This window comes from Mustela nigripes, chromosome 1 (genome assembly GCF_022355385.1).
Source record: "Mustela nigripes isolate SB6536 chromosome 1, MUSNIG.SB6536, whole genome shotgun sequence".
In the NCBI taxonomy this organism is placed as follows: Eukaryota; Metazoa; Chordata; class Mammalia; order Carnivora; family Mustelidae; genus Mustela; species Mustela nigripes.
The window spans coordinates 11,660,225-11,680,333 of NC_081557.1; the positions used below are offsets into that span (position 1 = coordinate 11,660,225).

At 41.3% G+C, this 20,109-nt stretch overlaps 1 protein-coding gene across 1 annotated transcript; it reads left to right on the plus strand.

Moving 5' to 3' along the window:
* Window positions 1-3,242: 3,242 nt before the first annotated feature.
* LOC132014819 (olfactory receptor 5A1-like) lies at window positions 3,243-4,607 on the plus strand. The gene has a single exon (XM_059395798.1). It carries the CDS (start codon window positions 3,558-3,560, stop codon window positions 4,605-4,607), a length of 1,050 nt encoding a protein of 349 aa, XP_059251781.1. The 5' UTR covers window positions 3,243-3,557.
* Window positions 4,608-20,109: the final 15,502 nt, after the last annotated feature.

Sequence of the window (20,109 nt, forward strand, 5' to 3'; positions counted from 1 at the left end):
TTCAAAAAAAAAAAAAAACAACATAGTTCCAGTAATCTAGGGATTAGGGCAAGTTTATAATAAATATGTAATAAACCTTTAAGGAGCCAGGCAAATATTTATTGGGCACCTATATTACAGATGAGAAGAAAAAATTGGTGAAAGCAGAAAATATATTTTTTCCCTTAAAAGCTAGTCTTTCTCATTTTTTTTTTTTTATTGTATCCTACAGAGTCATCTGAACTGCACATACGCTCTGCACCTCAGTTGTATCATTTGTTTGGGAGCTACCATACTAGAAATTCATTTCTTTTTATCTTGGTATGTAGCTTCAACCTTGTTTAAAGATGAGCAGACCTTCCCAGGAGAGGATAAGAAAATTCTTTACAGTGATTTCCAGAATTCAGATTCCACATAACCAACCTTGTCCAGTCAGTCGGGTTGGGGAAAGGATCACACTTCTCTCACAGCTCCACCTATATTATGGTCCTGTAGATTTTCAGACCCTCTTCCACGTTCTTTTGTAACATTTGAGAAAGAGAACAGGCTCTGCAGTAAATCAGTGATTTAAATCTTGGCTTGGTCCCTTGAGTCCTTGACTTGTCACAACCTCTGAGTTTCTGGTCTGTAAGAGGGGTCTTCGAATTGCTGTAAATTGAACCTATTTAGCAAATATTATTTTATGTCTACTCTATGCCAGAAACTGTAGAAGGCACTGAGTTTACAATGTCTTCTCAGACTTTATAGTTAAGGATACAGATATAACAAGTCAGCAAACAAAAGGAAGTATGACAAGTGATAAGTGTTACAAAGAAGCCAACATATATGCAATATTTAAATATTGGCAATAACATAAGTACAGGGCATATGGTCAATGTAGCTATTGTTAGGTACAAAGTATGTGCACCTGGCTTTAGGGAGCAGGTGCAATGGAGAGCAGATTCTGGATTAGGAATGGAGAGACCTGGATTCAAATCCTGAAGTGCTGATCATTTGTTAAGCAATAAAAATTTTCTTTTTCTCTCCAAAACTCGATGTAACTTTTTTCTTTTACTCCTCATGCTCTATGAGGTAGTCAATACTACGAATATCTTTGTTTTACAGTTGAGGGAAATGAAAAGAGGAGACTTAAGAGTGATGTGTCACCTTACCCAAGGATGCACAGCCTGGGATTGGGTCGCAGGGTTAGAGACAGGCTCTGTCTGATATCAAAGCCCAGCTTTAGATGCCCACAGATGAGGTAACAGGTGTGGGAATGCTGTGTCAACTCAAAAAACTGTCTAAGTAGTGGTGGTGGCTCTCAGACCATGTAAACTATGATATATTTTATATATATGCACATACATAAATCCATATAAAATATAATATTCTATATATTCATATAATATACATTATGCATAGCTATCCTTATAAGGACATTTAGCACATGTTGTATATTCTGTATCTGTACTTCTGGATAATTCATGTCAAAATAACCAGGTTATTGATGTAGTAATCATATAAAATGATTGGCAATTCACTTTTATCACACGCTAAAAATGTATTAGACTATATATCATAGACTCTTGGCTTGATGTGGCTAAGAATCATGGTGACTCTTGCTAACATATATCTTTGATGATGACCATGAATGTGAGAAAGAAGGGATCAGGGACTACTTGTCTGGCTGTTTATGGTTTCTCTCCCCTGATGCACCGCTGAACGAACAGTGCTGTTGCATATCAGGGAGTGTGCATTTCTAAACCTACTCCTCTAAACTCAAATCAGCAATAGTTTTCCTCCTGGCTTTTGAAGCAACTGTCTGGTCTCCTAAGCAGCTTCCCCACCTGATTCTACACTGGAACACTGCTCTGTTATATTGTGAAACTCATATTTGATGACTAGTTCCCTGTTTACAAAGAAATAATCAAAGTTAAAAAAAAAAAAAAACCTTCATGTTTTGTATCTCTTGCCCATAGGAGAAAAGACAAACTCCTTAACATGATATTTACCCAGAAAATATTTGTTGAGTATCCACTATGTGCCAGGTATTGGTGTGGGTGCTTGCGATACTTCAGTGAACAAAAGAGACAAAAATTCCTGCAAATCCTGGTCTTCCTTAAGCTTACATTCTAGTAAAGGGAGACAGACAACCAACTATCAACAGCCAATCAATTACATGCACTAGGAGAAGGTGATAAGTCCTATAAAAAGAGCAGAACAGGGTAAAGGGGAACAGAAATGAAGTGAAGAGTGAAATTAAATGAATATGCATGTACATGTATGCAGTTATATTCATAGTATATGCAATTGTACATATATCTGAAAGAATTAAACAACTGTTTTTGCCATCTTTACTTTTGCTTTCAAAGATCTCTCACAATTGCCCACCTCCCACTGTCACTCAAATCTAGACTTTCGTTAATCTTTTAACCCTGCTCACTCTATGCTCCTACGGGTCTGACATTTTTTAAGGTGTCCCAAGTACTATCCTCTCCTCTGCTTTTGCAACTGATTTTCCCATCTTTAATATAAAGTTCTCTGAATCAACTGCCACCAACCCCCCTCACACACCAAATTTTCATCCTGCTAATCCTTTGTTCACTGTTGGAACCCTCCTCAAACACATCTCTCAGAAGCCTCCAGCTTCGGTGCCCAGGATACAGGCATCGTACAAACACTTCCCTCAGGGCACCTGTCACATTGTGCTGTGGTTATCTGTTTCCTGTCTGTCCCATGCCTTATGCTGAATATTTTGAACATAATAGTGAAGTTTTATTCCTTTCTACATCATCCGCATTTAGCTCTAGCAAACATAGGTTTGTGATCCGTTGATAATATTTGTGCTAAATGAGGACTGGTAACTTCCTAGTGTTGAATTTTTTTAAAAGAGTTATTGTAGAGAGATGAGTGTGAGCATGGAGGGGGAGCAAAGGGAGAGAGAGAAAGAGAGAGAGAAGCAGACTCCACGCCGAGTGTGGGGCTCAATCTCACGACCCTGAGATCATGACCTGAGCAGAAATCAAGAGTCAGATGCTTAACCAAGTGAGCCTCCCGGATGCCCTGAACTTCTATTTTTAACCCTTTTCTTTAATCTTTAAAAGGGATGCCAGTCTTTCACACCTCTACATGCTTCATTCCACTGATTAAAGGAGAAAGAACACCTTGACCCCATAAGAGCTGGTCAGAACAAATTATGATGATAAGAAACACAGAACAGCCTCTCTGGGTATTTCTATTTCTACATATTTATTTTCTTTAAAAAAAGGAAAGAAGTATCTAGCACAAATCTGAGTAATTCAATAATCCAACCACAGTGCTTAGAAGCAAGTGAAAAAAGGGGAGGTATTTAGTTCAAGTACTGTTAATAACTTCCTTCAGAAATGTGGTGGCATTGGCAGTGAAGGTGATAATCCAGACAATGCAAAAATGTCAATCCTTTCTGAGCTGTCAGTTTTGCATGAACAGGGTATCAGAATCAGGATGACAATGATCTCCATAAAAGACCCAATAAATGCTGTAGAGAGGAATTCTGCATTGGAAAGAGGTAGGACATTTGCTTTCCTGTGTTTCTTGTGACTTGGGGACTCTATGATTCCATGGCAGAACAAAGTGGTTTCTTCACCTGGATTTTCATTCCCCAGGAATCTCCTTTTGGGGCTCTGCTGGCAGCAGAGGAAAGATCCATGGCTGTGGGAAGAAACATCAGCACGACAACCAATTTCATCCTTTTGGGATTTTCAGAACATCCAGAGATACAGGTTGTCCTTTTTGTGTTGTTTTTGGGGATCTACTCCATGACTGTGGCTTGGAACCTGGGCCTCATTGTCTTGATCCGGTTGGAGTCATGCCTCCATTCTCCCATGTACTTCTTTCTTGGAAACCTGTCCTTTGTTGACATCTCATATACATCCTCCATTGCTCCCAAGATGCTCTGCGACTTCTTCAAGCAGCAGAAGACAATCTCCTTTGTGGGCTGTGCTGCCCAGTTTTTCTTCTTCATTGGTATGGGAGGCACTGAATGCTGTCTCCTGGCAGCCATGGCATATGACCGGTATGCTGCCATCTCCCACCCTCTTCTCTACACAGCCCTCATGTCACCCACCATCTGTTTGGGGATGGCCATTACAGCATACACTGGAGGGTTGCTCACTGGATTGGTCCAAACGAGCTCCATATTCCAGCTGCGTTTCTGTGGGTCACGAGTCATTAACCACTTTTTCTGTGACCTGCCACCCCTGCTTGTCTTATCTTGCTCTAGTACCTTCCTCAGCCAGGTAGTGAACTTTCTTGTTGTGTGTGCAGTGGGTGGGACATCAGCTCTTGTGGTCCTTGTGTCCTATGGCTACATCATTGCTGCTGTCATGAAGATCCGTTCAACCCAAGGGCAGATGAAGGCTTTCAACACCTGTGCCTCTCATCTGACCACAGTAATTCTCTTCTATGGCTCTGGTCTCTTTTCATATCTCCATTCAAGTGCTGGCTACTCACAGGACCAAGACAAGGTGGTGTCCGTGTTCTATGGAGCTGTGATTCCCATGATGAATCCCATTATATATAGTTTGAGAAACAAGGAGATCAAAGATGCATTGAAAAAACTCAAGGACAGGAAGAAGCAGATGTCCTCTTTGTGTCTTGCAGTTCCTTGAGTTAAAAAAAAAAAAGTCTTAAGTTCTGCTATATGCAAATAGGCATAATAATAAGTCGGTCACAGAATCTGAGTAATGAAGAAGTTATTTCAAGCAACATCCCTAACCTACATGTCTACTGTCCAATTAGGCTCAACAAAGGTTTTTCTTCCCTTTACCTTTCTTGTCATGGACTGATGCAGTTTTGATTTTGGTCACTTGCAATAGAAAATAAATATTCTTTTTGATGACATTGTTTAGCTCTGTGGCAACAGGCACTGGGCCCAGGATGCCATGTCTTAGAGTCAGCTGGGTCATAGCCCCAGGACCACAAGCATCCACTACAGACCTCTTTACAATATAACACGACTCATACCAATCCACTCACCACTTGACACAAGTTTTCTGCTCCCCTTGCCTTGGATTCCTTCCTACCCAAGCATTGATACGACCAGGAGGGTGACTCTGGTTAACGAACCTGATTGCTCTAACTGGTTGGGTCTAGCAATGGTTGCTCAGAGCCAGGAGAGGAATAGCATACCTCTAAACTATGCCCAAGATGAGCCAATATCATTTGTGTGGCGTCATGAAGTCCACTGAGCCAGAAACAGGAGCCCAGACCAGCAGATCCAAAGTTGTAATGTCACAATGAGCAAAAAGCCGAGATAAGTTTAAGTAAGAAATTAGAGTGCCAAACCTTTCATTTTCGTGACTTAAACCACTTAGTGGTTGGGTGGAACCACCTGGTTTAAGGAATAGGATCAGGGAAAAGAGGCTTCCCCTGGAAACTCTTAATTCCGTATCTGCTCCCTGAACGGTTCTCACTCTTGGTGCTGTGTGGATATTTCCTCTCTGTCCTCACCCCATTCTCAACTTGCTTTCACTCTGGGTTAAAGAGTTTTTATCTTGTCTCCTGTCTCTCTGGAATTTGACCTCAGCCTATCCCATGAATCTGATACCCCTGCTTTCATTTGTATGCTTTATCTCAGAAGGAACCCCACTCCAGGACATGAGATGGGACAACCAAGTCAATGAGCAGACCTGAATGTGGACTTTAAATTATCTTTGATCCTATTTTTACAAGATGGTTCTTGAGCAAAGACAAACATTTCTGAAGTACCGATTCTTTAATGGTTGTGTATATAAGTCGTGGTGAATCATGACAGCCATCCCTAAGTCATTTCAAGTTTGATTCTAAATAGTCTGCTTCAAGCCTTCTTTCAATTCATGCTGTTATTGGTTCTAGTCTCGGACTACATGCATTATTTGCAAAGTGTTCCCCATTCCTTGACTTCTCCAAACCAGGTTAAGAGTTACAGCAGTGTCACAGAAGATTACCTGTTGTATGATTTGATTTACAGGAGATTTATAGAAAAGACGAACTGTAGAAATGGAAACACATTGGTGGTCACCTAGAGCTGGCGGTGGGAATAGGCATCAACCATAAATGGGGATGAGGAAACCCTGGGGGGTGACGGAAGTATTCTAAAACTGGATCATGGAGGTAACTCTGCAATTATATAAATCTGCTAAAAACTCATCATACCTTACATTTAAAATGGGTGAATTTTAATGCATGTAAATTGTGCCTCGATAAAGCTTTTAAAAATAAGTGATAAACTATGAAACAACAACAATAAAACAGGAAGAACAGGAAACCAATGCTGTTAGCTGGCTTTCGAGAGAAGAACAGAAACATGTATTATCCCATTTTTATGCATTAGGACAGTAAGAAACAGTGACATGCCTGATGTCACACAGCTGGTAAGTGACAGAACCCAGATGTGAACCTTAACTCTTTGACCCCAAACCCATGTTGCTGACCCCTCCACTACGTGAACTTTCTTCCCTGTTGTGTGACCTGCCCCCAGTCAGCACCGCTGTGTACAGAGCCATCATGAGGGACTCTGCTCACATTGCAATGTGACCAGAATGCTCATCTGAATGACATGTAAGCAAGAGACCCTCTGAGGTCTGATGTCCTTGGACAGTTCATTTAAGTTGCTGTCGTTACTCTCCTGTGAGCGTGGTGTGCTGAGGGCTTTATTTGGTGATTTTGTGTGTTGCTCATCTGGCAGAGACTTACTACTCTACAAGTTCCTACAGATGGCTTTACTTCCTATTGCTATTCAATTAGTCTTGAACAGGGGAAAAAAAAAAAAGAGTTGCCACAATGTGTTCCCATCACATCCTCTCTTTCTACCACCAGCTGTGATGCTTTCTTATTTTGTCTTGGTCCGTGAGTAGTCTTCTCCCTGAGTTGTTAACATCTGTGTAAACTGTTCTCTATTAAAACATAGACGTGACTGGGGCAAACTATGTGCTTAATACATATTTGTCTAATATATGAATAAAATCCAAATTCACTTGGCAGATAATTTTGAGATTTTATGCCAAAGGAAGGGAGTTTACACTTAATAGATGCTTATTATATGCCGGGCATTGTGCCCAGCAGTTTTTAAACATTCTGGTTTTTTTTTTTTTTATTGATTTATTTATTTATTTTAGAGAAAGAGACAGAGAGAGAGAATGAGGAGGGGCAGAGGGAAAAGGAGAAAGAAATCCTTTCACGGAGTACTGAGCCTGACATGGGGCTCATCCCAGGACCCTGACACCATGATCTGAGCCAAAATCAAGAATGGACTGAGCCACACAGGTGACCCAAACTATAACATATGCACAGATTCCTTGCTGAAAAAAAAAGATTTTAACACTAGAGGTAAGAAAATGTCTCCTTTGACCCTAGTTCTCAGTTTCAGTTCCTTCTTGTACTCCCCAAGAGGCAATGACTTGTTATGTTAGCGTGTAAATTTACAGTTTTTCTGCATATTCATATACATTCCAACATATAATATTGCTTTATGTGGCTCAGTGTGTGTTAAATAAATGGTATCATACTGAATAATCCTTCCACACCCTGCTTTTTCCTTTTTTTAATATTTGATTTGATTTTACTTTCTCAGTGTTCCAAGATTCATTGTTTATGTACCACATCAGTGCTCCATGCATACCCTGTTGGGTTCTTTTTTTTTTTTCATTCAACGTTATTTTTTGGAACTCTTTCCATGCAATACATTTAAATCTACCTCAGTCTTTTAAATCATTTCACAGAACTGTCACACCAAAATTCATGTAATTATTCTGCTTTGATGGACATTTGGGTAGTTTCCAGTTTTTGTTAGTTTATTACAAACAGTATTGTAATATACGTGCTTATACATACCTCTTTGTGCTAACGCCCAATTTTTCTGGTAGAAACAGAGAAGTTGAATTGCTATTTATAGGATTTGTCTATTTTTAAACTATAATAGACACTGTCAAATTCTCTCTAAAGTGGCTACCAATGGATATCCCTGCCAATGACATTCTAGGGCACCTGTCTCCTCATACCCTTGATGAAGGATGATATTAACAAAACTTAATTTTTTCCTACTTGATAACCTCTTTATATGTATTCTTTTAATCCTTAAAATGATCTTGCTGGATAAGATTTTTTTATTTACATACAATGTACTACATACCATATAAAGACTATCTACAGTCGTTTTTCAGTTCTTACAACCACATATAAACACAAAATAGGGGTTTTAACCATTTTTATCTAAGAAATGAAATATTTAAGGCTCAGGAAAGAGGTCACATAAACACAAAGGCATACGCTAACAAGTGAGGGAGATCCTAAGTGCATATCTACATGACACTAAGATATTAATTGAAAATACGCATTCTCATATGGAAGTTTGACATTATCCAGAAATGCTCAGAAATGAAGAAGAAAATATTAAAGCACATTCTGTCAAAAAGTATTTTCTCAAGTCATGCATAATTTACGTGCAGAAAAAGAAAGGAGAACTGACTTTTGTTAAATAGCTATGACCAGTTTTGATAAGATCACTTATGTTACATACCAGCAATGACAAGCTTTATTTAAAACAGCATTATCCTGGTGGGTATTATAGAGGGCACGGATTGCATGGAGCATTGGGTGTGGTACAAAAACAATGAATACTGTTATGCTGAAAATAAATTTAAAAAAATTAAAAAACAAAACACAACAACAAAAAAACCCAGCATTATCCAAAAATGGATTTCTCAATGGGACAGTTTTATAAATGGCTTTATTCTCAAGTGACCTTGAAACAACAGAGAAACAAAAACGTTAAAACAAAAACAGAATGGAATTAATAACAAATCCATAACGCTTATCAAAGGTAACAGTAATGATGACATTCTATCCCAACTTAGAGCGCTTGCATCTAGATTTAGATAAAGAAATGTCCAGTTGTGCTGTAGTCTCTGGTGAACGAGAACAGTCTCAAGTAGCGAAAAAGTTCTGAGCAGAATCTGTGACTCATCTGTACCGAGAATTTGGATCATCTGGCACACACTCATTCTTTTGTGTTTTTTTAAAACATTTTATTTATTTATTTGACAGAGATCACAAGTAGGCAGAGAAGCAGGGTCCCCAATGAGCAGAGGAGAGGAGGAAGCAGGCTCCCCACTGAGCAGAAAGCCCGACACGGGGCTCGATCCCAGGACCCTGGGATCATGACCCAAGCCGAAGGCAGAGGCTTTAACCCACTGAGACACCCAGGCGCCCCATACACTCTTATTCTTATCCATGGTTCTCTTCTGCATCCCTGCTTTGTGTCTCTCACAATTCTTTATTCTATGACCACGTATATTTTATATGTTTCTGCAAACTCCTTGCTCAAATATTTGGGAGCAAAGTAGAGTATAAAAATGTCTGAGAGTTTGCTTTACACACTAGGTTGGTGCATTTTTTTAATTGTATTTAAATTAAATTTAGGTATCATATACTGTAGTATTAGTTTCAGGGGTAGAATTTAGTGGTTCATCAGTTACACAGAACACCCAGTGCTCACTACCTCAAGTGCCCTCCTTAATGCCCGTCACCCAATTACCCCAAACCCAGCAACCCTTCCTCAGTTTGTTTCCTACAGTTAAGTCTCTAATGGTTAAAAAAAATTAAAAAGTCCCTTATGGTTTGCCTCCCTCTCTGTTTTTGTCTTATTTTTCCTTCACTTCCCCTATGTTCACCTGTTTTGTTTCTTTCCACATATGAGTGAAATCATGTGGTATTTGTCTTTCTCTGACTGACTTATTTTGTTCAGCCTAATACCCTCTACTTTCATCCACATCCTTCCAAGTGGCAAGATTTCATTCCTTTGGTGGCTGAGTTATATTCCATTTCCATTTTCTTTATCCAACCATCTGTTGATGGGCATCTGGGCTCTTTCCATAGTTTGGCTATTGTGGATGTTGCTGCTATAAACTTTGGGGTGCAGGTTCCCCTTTGAATTACTATGTTTGTAACCTTTGAATAAATACCAGTAGTGCAATTACTGGGTCATAAGGTAGCTCTATTTTTAAGTTTTTGAGGAACCTCCATGCTGTTTTCCAGAGTGGCTGCGCCAGCTTCCATTCCCACCAACAGTGTAAGAGGGTTCCCGTTTCTCTGTATCCTTGACAACATCTGTCGTTTCCTGACTTGCTATTTTAGCCATTCTGACTGGTGTGGGGGTATCTCATTGTGGTTTTGACTTGTAGTTCCCTGATGCCAAGTGATGTGGAGCATTTTTATCTGTGCTGTTAGACCAACTCAGTCAAGAAATGGGTTGGTCCGTTGGAAAGGGAATTAGTCGTGTAGGTAGCTGATGTCCCTGACCTTTGCTCCAATTCCACCCTCATTCCTACTCGGTAGTCCTTCTAGACTTCCTCCTCATAATTCTCCCAGTCCCCTCTCAGTCTCTGTCTCGGTCTCTCTCTGAGCTTCTGTGTATCTCTCTGTCTGTCTTGGACGACGATCCTGACCCCCTGGTCCATGCTGAGGCCCTCCCGAATGTTCTCTTTGTCCTTCATACTTCCCTTTCATACAGTTCATCATTGTTCAATGTCTGTCTTCCCATTAGACTACAATTTCCACAGCAAAGCAAATGGTATCTGACACATACTATGTGCACAATAAATTTTTGTGAGCACATTAATCATACGACTGTATCTCAGAAAGTTTTTAGAGCTGTAAATGACCTACCAGTGACTAATCTGTTCCACTCCTCTCTTTGCACAAATAAAGACTTGAAGCTTTGTGGGGGGGTGAAGTAATTTGCTAATGGCTCCTAACTGTTTAGTGAAAGCACCCCCTTTCCAGGCAGCCGCCTTCCAAGCGCTCCACAACAGCTGACGGTGGCCTGTCAGCAGCTTCTCTGAGATGAGGTGAAATGGCTCTAACACATTGTGGCCCAAGGATCTTTGCTTCATGGTTTGGCAACTCTCACTTCCTGTTTTCGGGGAAATCATGTCACTCAGCTCTGTTGCATGAATTTCATGGCTAGGAAAACTTTCCTGCTTCTGATCATAATTGTAATGCCTCACTGGAAGAAACTTGAGAAAGTATATGTTGTTTCATGCTGTTTCCACACCATGTTCCAGGGATCTCAAGTGTCTGCACAGGACTTTCCCAAGAGGCGAAGAGAAGAAGCCACTGGGCTTTGGGTCCCTGGCCCTTGTTCAATCAATCAAGGCAGTCCCCCTGCCAACCTTTTTTTACGTCTTTAAATATTAGTTTCTGTGTAAACTTGCATTTGAAAATAAAGTTTCCACTGCTAAAATTATGGTTATAATCCATAAATTTAATACAGTCCTCTAATTTTGTGAATGAAGAAGTGACAGGCTGAGGAAGAGAAGCATTTTGCAAGAGAAGGACAAGTCTGGGATTCAAGCTTACTTCTCCAGACTCCCACTGCCTGGACTGTGCTCTTTACACACACACACACACACTATCTCACACAAACCCACACAAACTCACAGTACTCTCTCACACACACAATACACTCATACACAATCACACAGCATTTAAATACATGCACACACACACACACACACGCACGCACCATGGAGGTGAAGGGGAAGGGTGGAAGAGGTGGTTCTTATTCACATCCCAATACCAATAAAGCTGGTCTCAGGCCTCTCCCCTCCCCCGCAGGAGCTTGGCTTGCTTCACCCTTCCCTCTCTCTACCCTACTTGTGCAGTGACCAGCTGCTCTCCTCCCTCTCCCTGCTCAGGAAAAGTTCTGTTCTTGTCACCTTGTGAGAATAGCTAGTCTCCTTCTTGTCCCGGGGGTGCAGCAAGAGGGAAAAGCAGGTCACATGGGAAGCCTGAGCTCTCCCAGCGGGAACAGAGTTGTTGCCTATAGAAAAAGGACTTCAGACTTCAGTGAAGGAGTCTTTTTCCTGGGAGGAAGGGTGTGATAGCAGGAAAGTTTGCCTCCCGAAGCCCTGACACCACAGTACGTGTGTGACCCCCAAAGTATATCTGTGAGAAATCACCATACAAAGTAACCACAACAAGGCAGAATGTGGCTTATTGAGCTGACTCAACCAGTAGATTCCCCTCCCCCTTAGACACACACGCAGGGACACATTTCTTCCAACACAAAGGTTCGAGCTCAAAAACCAAGAAAGAGAAATATTTAGGTGCCAGAAAGAGAGAACTTGAAATCAGGGCAGCCAGTGGGAGCTGAAGTTCTATGGTTAAGGGACATTCTGAGTCATAGTGGGCTCCTGGGATATTAGGGGCTGTGGGAGGTGATCCAGGTCACTGGACTCATGTACAATATTCACAGGGGACTGGAAGTCAAGAGAGGCTGTCTGTCTCAGCCACCACCTGCAGATGAGAAACATTCCGCCCACTTGCCTGTGGGAAATGGTTGAGCTGTTTGCCATCTTCTAAGAAATGTCAGAACCCCAGGCCTGTGTTCATGCAGATGTGAGGTCTTACTTCACACTGAGGCCAAAGAAATTAACAGGAATAGTGGTCCAGCAGGAGTGTCAGGCCTCAACAAAAACAAATTTAAAACCTCTTTGGAGGGACAACTGCACGAACCAGAGCAAACTGGCCTGCTATAGCAAACCCCCGTGGAAAAAGAGCTCAAGAGTCATAAGTTACAAACCACACAAGGAAACAAGCCAGAAAGAGGAAGTAGCATTGGGAACAACAAGTGGGAAAATGTACATGCCATGACCCATATGGGACAGAGTATCCTCAACATTTATTAGTAAAAGATCACAAAAGATCACCTAGTAAAAGGCGAAGCTTTCAGCTGAAGCAAGTTAATTGGATTGTGGACCCATGGACCATGCACCATGCCGGTGCTGCAAAGGAGCTCAACAAACTATTATTTTATAGATGCAGAAACAGAGATTTAGAGAGGGGAAGTGACTTACCTAAGGTCACCAGCAGGCTAGTTGGCATATGAAGAACAGAATCCAAATCTCCAGAATTCTAACCCTGTGCTACTTTTACTGCCCCATTATGCCCTAATTTCCCAGTTAGACATGAAAAAACCTAGTTTCAAGAGAGGACCAGGAGGAAACAGAGACAGAAAGACATTCTTGAGACTTTCCTAAGACTCTATGTCCAGAGCCAAGGCCCTTGGTCTCGGTAGCCAAGCTCAGATTTGGTTCTGTAACACTAGAAATTTTAAATAAAACCCCTTCCATTTTCTTTTGCATTATGCTGACCTGTTTCTCTTTCCTGTTCTTCCTCTACCTTCCTTAGTTCCTGTCCTGACTGTCAGCATGAAGGAATTGTCATCAGAATTAAAGCAGGTCGGTTCTGGTAGTTCCTCCTTCCTACTCAACTTCTACCCCACCTCTAGACAGACCCTGCTTGCACACTGTGCAAGAGGATCATGGAGAGGGACGAGGGAGTAGGGGAGGGGTGAGATCTGGTACCTTTAAGCCAGCCTCGTTAGCTGCAGGTACTGGGCAGGGATGGGAATGAAGGTGAGTATGGAAGTGGATATGGATTCAGTCCTTCAGGGCCAGAGCTTTCAACACTCGTTCAGACATAGATAAGGCAAAATCTCTTGGCATGTAGGAGTACGCCTTCTGGGCTTTTATAAGTCATTTGTTACATAAGACACTAGGCTCACACAATCCCTGATTCACCCAGGATACAATTATAGATCAGAAAATTAAATTATTTTATAATAAGAAATAACAAAGACACAGTAGTGTCAGAGTAAGTGCTCAGAAATATTGGTATAGATTGAAATAAAAATCCTGTAATGTTGCTTCTTATTGAATATTCATTTCCAACCATTCATGGCCTGACTTGCCAGGGATGTGTTTGAGAATCATTGTCAGCTTTGTCTGCTCTATTAATTTATTTACTCGTTCAATAGTAACAAGTGATGCTAGGTACCAGATACTGCACTAGACCCTGTAATACAAAAATGAAGTGAAAGGACACAGTCTCCTCCCATAAGGAGCTCACAATTTACTGGAAGAGAAGACAATGACAATGAAGAGAAGACAAATGACTACATTTGTCAAACACTTTATTAAAATATACTGTGACAAATGCAAGAGATGTTATAGAGCACGTGAGAGGGACATTATAATATTAACTAATGTTCCACATTAATTAATGTTTCATTGGGAAGTACAATCCCAGGACAGCAAAGGTAAAGTCATAAGGGAGCTAAGGCAGGGACAGAGATAAAGCAAACTAAGTGGGTATATTACTGAGTTGATCACAGCTTAAGGAGAGATACAGTTGTGTAGTATCTTTGGACAAATCACATGAAGCCACCAGTCCTCCAAATGGTCCATTGGAAGAAAGACCAAATTATTTGCCAGATCCCCCCTATCTCTTGTCTCTAATTCAGTAATGCTTACTGGCACATGGAATTAGGTTCTCTGTACTTCAAGACTGCATTATCCAGTTCCTCTGGCCAACTACTCAAGAAGCCATATCCCATATGGCCCATGCTATAGCTGAGTTCAATATGAGGAAGGAGCCAAAGTCTCTTTGGGTCCAGTAGTGTTTATGGTCTCCAGATACAACATTGGATGTCAAAAGACCCCTATTTAGTTTGGGTTTGCCTCCATAACACCCACTAATAAATACGTGGTCAAAATCTACTTACATGTTCACATTCTTCATTTCTCCCTGCTCTAATCCCTGGTAAATGCCATTCTACTTTCAGTCTCTATGAATTTGCTTATTCTAGGAACCTCCTATTAGTGGAATCAGTCCTTTTTTTGGTCTGTCTAGTCCCAATTTTGACAAGTGTCGGAATGCTGACATAAATGTGGATTCTTGTCTTCAACCTCAAACATAAATTGGATTCTCCTCCTAAATGGAATGTCTTGCCCTATTTGTGCCATCACCTCAGGCCCTGGAGGTCTCTGCCGTTGGCTTTTCTGGTATCTCATTAATAGAATTCTAAGATTGCCAGGTTCTTACTTCATTTGTCCTTTTAGTCAGCTGTTTTTTCCAACAAATATTTATTGACTACCTACTATGCATCAGATTTTTTTTTACAGGAGACTAGTATTCATGTGGATAGGTTGTGAAAATATTGAAATATATTCTTCTTGTAGGTTAACAGGTACTTTTCCCAACCTACCAAGTACCCTATCTGCTCTGATCTCTGCCTTAGAAACCCTGAAATTCTTCATGACCCACCAATAAAGGAATAATTGGGTCAACAAGAGGCCTCTAGGACGCTCACACTATGGTCCTCACCCATTCTGATTAGTCATTAAACAAGATAGACTTAATCATACTCCCACAGGACTTCCAGGATGGTGGGCATGTAAGCCAACCACCTTCTCTTGCTTGGATGTGATATAGAACATTGTTGTCAAGGTGGCCATAGCCCAAAAGTCTGATCTCAGCCCCCAGAAAGTTCAAAAGGACAATTTAGGTTCAGTGGAAGAAAATGCTTTCTAAGAATCAGAATTATCTGCAGACAATAGGTAGAGGTCCCGGAGGCATCCAAGCCGAGGTTGGATTATATTGGATTGTTGAGACTGTATTGGAGGTGGCTCAAGCCTTGGCTGGGAGCGCACATCTGCTCCAATTATGGGATTCTATAATTCTATGATTCTAAATTGGTCATCAGTGAATTACAGACCACAGCCAAAACCCAGCCCCACCCCACCCCATTTTGGTAAACAAAGATTTATTGGAACACAGCATACCCATTCATTTATGTATCATCTACTTTTAAATTACAAGGGCAGAACTGAGTAGTTAGCACAGAGATCATCTTGTTGCAAAGCCTGAATTTTTTTACTCACCGGCCATCTACAGCAAAATCTTGCCAGCCCCATTCTAAAAGACTCTTAGGATGAATTCCTTGATAAAGCAACCAATTACTTCTAATTTGCCTCTGTCATTAACCAGATGGCATGGCTACTAGATTGTTTTCCTGCCTGTCTTTGTTTAGGACATTAGTAAAAAAAAAATATTCAGATGATCCCTTAGAGTCAATATGGCTTCCCATGCTGTCAAATGGACAACTGGAGGAAAGTCAAGCTCCTGGGGTGCTATAACATGCCTTTTCTCCCATTTCCATTGTGAGAGGACTGAAGCACACGCCAGCAAGCTCAGCACGCTGAAGGCAGATACACACTGAGTTCCTACCCGGGTCATATGGAGCTTTTTACATGGATGATTTACAACTTCACCTGTTACATACAGGTAGATGCTACTACTTCTGTTTCCCAGTTGAGGTGACAGAGGTTTAGGGAGGCTCCAGAACTTGCCCAAAGTCCCATATGGAGCGCGGATGTTGCCTACATTTCAAATCTGAAAACTCTATTTCACATTCATCTTTATCAGTCCAGACTTGAGATATTTTTGAGTAACTATACTAAGCAGAACAAAATCTAGAGACTGAATAGACCCACAACCCAGCCCATGCTCTTTTTTTTTTTTTTTTTTTTTTTTTTTTTTTAGATTTTACTTATTTATTAGACAGACAGAGATCACAAGTAGGCAGAGGCAGGCAGAGAGAGAGGAGGAAGCAGGTTTGCCACTGAGCAGAGAGCCCGATGCAAAGCTCAATCCCAGGACCCTGGGATCATGACCTGAGCTGAAGGCAGAGGCTTTAACCCACTGAGCCACCGAGGCTCCCCCACCAGCCCATGCTCTTAATGTCACATTTAGATCACCAAAATAATAGAGACAATGGGAATATCTCTTTTTTAAAAACATGTATTTATTTGAGAGAGAGAAAGAACGAGTGAGCAAGAGAGTGCACAGTTGGGGAGAGGGCAGAAGGAGAGGGAGAGGGAGAATCTCAAGTAGACTTCCCACTGTGCAAGGAGCCCAGTGCTGGTCTCAGTCCAACAAACCTGAGATCATGACCCCAGCCAAAAGCAAGAGCTGAAAGCTCAACCCCCTGAACCACCCAGACACTCCTAAGACAATAGGAATATTTCAGTGGAGGATCCAAAGCTCCCAACTCCACATAATTCTGGAAGAACCACCTGACCTAATTTGCTTGTTGTACCTTAACCTATTCATGATCACTTCCGATAGAAAGAAGTGTCTCTGCTCAAAATCCCATCTGGAGATCCTGTGGTTAAAGAGGAAAACATTGAACATTAGACTGTTTTTTTTACCCAATAATGAAACAAATAGAGAAATGTGAAATCTGCCAGCAGCTGACCCAGGGAGGTCAAAGGCTACTCAGTTATTTCTTTTGTTCAGCTATTTCTCAAAGAGGAAGTTACATGACAGAAAAGATGTGGGACTGGGAATCAAGGGCATAGAGGAATCCCACTGTATTTCCAGTCCTGTTGTGTATAAGTCTCTTCATGTGAAGCTGCTTTCAGCTCAAGGATGATACAAGAATATTAGACTTCGTATTAGACTGATGCCATTAGGAATCCTGAAGGCAGATGGGGAGGGGGAAAGGGTTGGCCCTAATTGCTCTGTCTCCGAAAAACTTAGATTGGAGAGGAGATGGAAAGGGACGGGAGCTTTGAGGGCCCACTCAGTCACCCAGACTCTTAAAAGAACATTAAATTTGGTATTGGCTACTCCAAATATGGCACCTACAATGGGTGCCCAACAAATAATCGATGCTCAGTAAGTATTTATTGAGGGAGGTAGGTTGAGGGGATGGGGTAACTGGGTGATGGGCATTCAGGAGGCCACGTGACATGATGAGCACTGAGTATTACACACAACTGATGATTTACTAAATTCTACTTCTTCTGAAATTAATGATGTACTGTATGTTGGCTAAGTGAATTTAAATTTAAAAATTAAGTATTTATTTAATAGGTAGATGAAACAGGCTTCCATTAGAATGTCCTAGATGTGCTGAGAAGGGTACAGAGACAGCCTCAGAGCTCGGCGGGAATGAACGGTATGACCGATGGGTGATGTCTGCCGGGACATGGAATAAGGAAGCACACACAGCCTGAAGACCGAGTCGGTGTGTATTTCTTCTTGAGTGCAGTGGAAATGTCATCATCCTACGTCACAGACTTGTGTCCCTCAAACCTACATATGGCAATGGCAAAGAGAAACAAAGAGCAGAAAAGGAATAGTTGATGAAGAGAAAAAGCATTAGCAAAATTGGGAGGAAGAGGGGAGGGAAAAGTATTAACCAAGAAAAGAAGAAAAATGGCACAGCCTGCCAAATCCTGACCTAGCTCCTGACCTAGCTTTCAGCGGGAATTTCAGAGGCATTTCACCTGGGCATTCTGTTTTTCAAGATTAAAGGGACCCAAGGAACCACAGTGTTCTTATTTTGGGGGTCAGAATGCACAGTTGGGGCGCCCGGGTGGCTCACTCGTTTACCATCTGCCTTCAGTTCAGGTCATCTCTGCTCAGTGGGAAGCCTGGTTCTCCCTCTCCCACTCCCCCTGCTTGTGTTCCCTCTCACTGTCTCTCTCTCTCTGTGTCAAATAAACAAACAAACAAACAAACAAATCTTAAAAAAAAAAAAAAAAAAAAAAAAAAAGAATGCAAACAGACCTGATGGGAAAAGCAGTCTCAGAAGGAAGGGCTTACCAAAGCAGCTCTCAAAACATCGGGTTAGCCATCGACTCTTCAGAAAAGAAAATGTTGTCACTTTGTTCATGGATACGTCCTGCATTTTCCAGAACCAAGTTTATTCCAGAGTCTTTAAAAGACTTTGTTCCTCGACCCACTTTGTGAGCATTTGACCGGTTTCCTGGATCCCTGCTAAAAATAAGAACGGGATTGGTTCCCCGCAAACACAGCCAGGGTTTCCTACCCATGTCAGATCACAGGCGAAAGGCAGAAGTTGGAAACAGCTGGACCTGCCCCAAGCCCACACAGAATCGAACCTCAGGCATGAATCACGGTTTGGCTCAGAAGGTTGCACGTGCTCAAACTGAGAAAGAAAGCAGACGCGGGACTTCCCTCTTGCCTCTTTCTGGAGGAAGTGAAATCACACTTCTGCAGCACTGAGGCAAACATTTGCAGAAAAGTGGCCTTTTTCTTTTAGAGACCCAAGTTCGATTTTCAGGCCCTGTAGAGTAGCCATCTGGACAGTTTCTGCGATTGCATATGCCTTTCAGCACAAGAAAAATCAGAGGGAGTTATCGGTGAGCAGAGTAAAGCAAGAAAGAAATGAGTGACTCCACTTCCTCACCCCTGACCGCCATGAGCCGTGATTTCTGCCTGTGGCACGCAAATTGAAGTTGTACTGGAATTTCCATCATTTTATACTTCTCTTTTCATTGTTTCTCCATGAATAGAAAATAGAACTTCCTTGGACACAGCAATCACAGGCTTTAGATCACTTCAGGTACATGGAAATTCCAAAGATAATTTTTTTCTTTTGTGTTTAAAATGCATTTTCATGCCTCATTTCCCTGAGTACAAAAGTGATGACTATTCCATACCCATCCCTGTGTTTGCTACTTAGTAGAGTCTCACTAAAAATGTGTCAGATGAGTAAAGATATGCTCCTTGTTGAACACTCAAGAAATATAGGAAAGGAAGAGGGAAAACTTTACATCATCTATAAAACCTACCAGCGTATATCATCGCCATCAGTGAGTCGGTGTACGTCTCTCCAGTAGCTTATATGCATGTAGTGGAGGTCACACCGGATGCCTATCATGCTTTTTTCACTTAACCTTATGGCATAAGAATTTCTTTTGTCACTAACATTTTTTGAAAATATAGTTAGGATGGACATTTTTTGAAAATATAGTTAGGATGGCTATAAAATATTTTGTCAATAGATGCAATATAATTTCACTCCTGTTGGCTCTGTTAGCTATTTCCCACTTTTTGCTGTGGTAGAAATGAAGAAGCCTGTCCAAAAAACAGGACAACTGTGTGTGTTCAGAGATAGAGCAGCACCGGCATAGAAAATGATTTATATCCGCCTTGCTTGGACTCTCATTGAGGAAGAGCGAGAACGCACCAGGATCTATTAACAGGTAAACGAAAAGTAATAAATTGTCAGCATGTCTCCAAAACGGGGTAAATGTGCCGGTTTTCTCACGATGATGAACTCACCCTGTGGCGGTCTGACAAGGGGTATGAGAGCATTTTAATAGACTTATTGGAAGTTCTTGAGGGTGTTCACCTCTAATGTTTCTAGTGGTGGAATCATTCTACTGAGCTACAAATTTATAAGTAACTCATTTGTTAATTACCCAGGACATCCCCTGCACAGGCTTGCTTCTCTGGCCAAATATGAACAGCAGA

Coding starts and splice junctions, on each gene's coding strand:
- LOC132014819 (XM_059395798.1), top strand. CDS start 3,558: ATGGCAGAACAAAGTGGTTTCTTCACCTGGATTTTCATTCCCCAGGAA.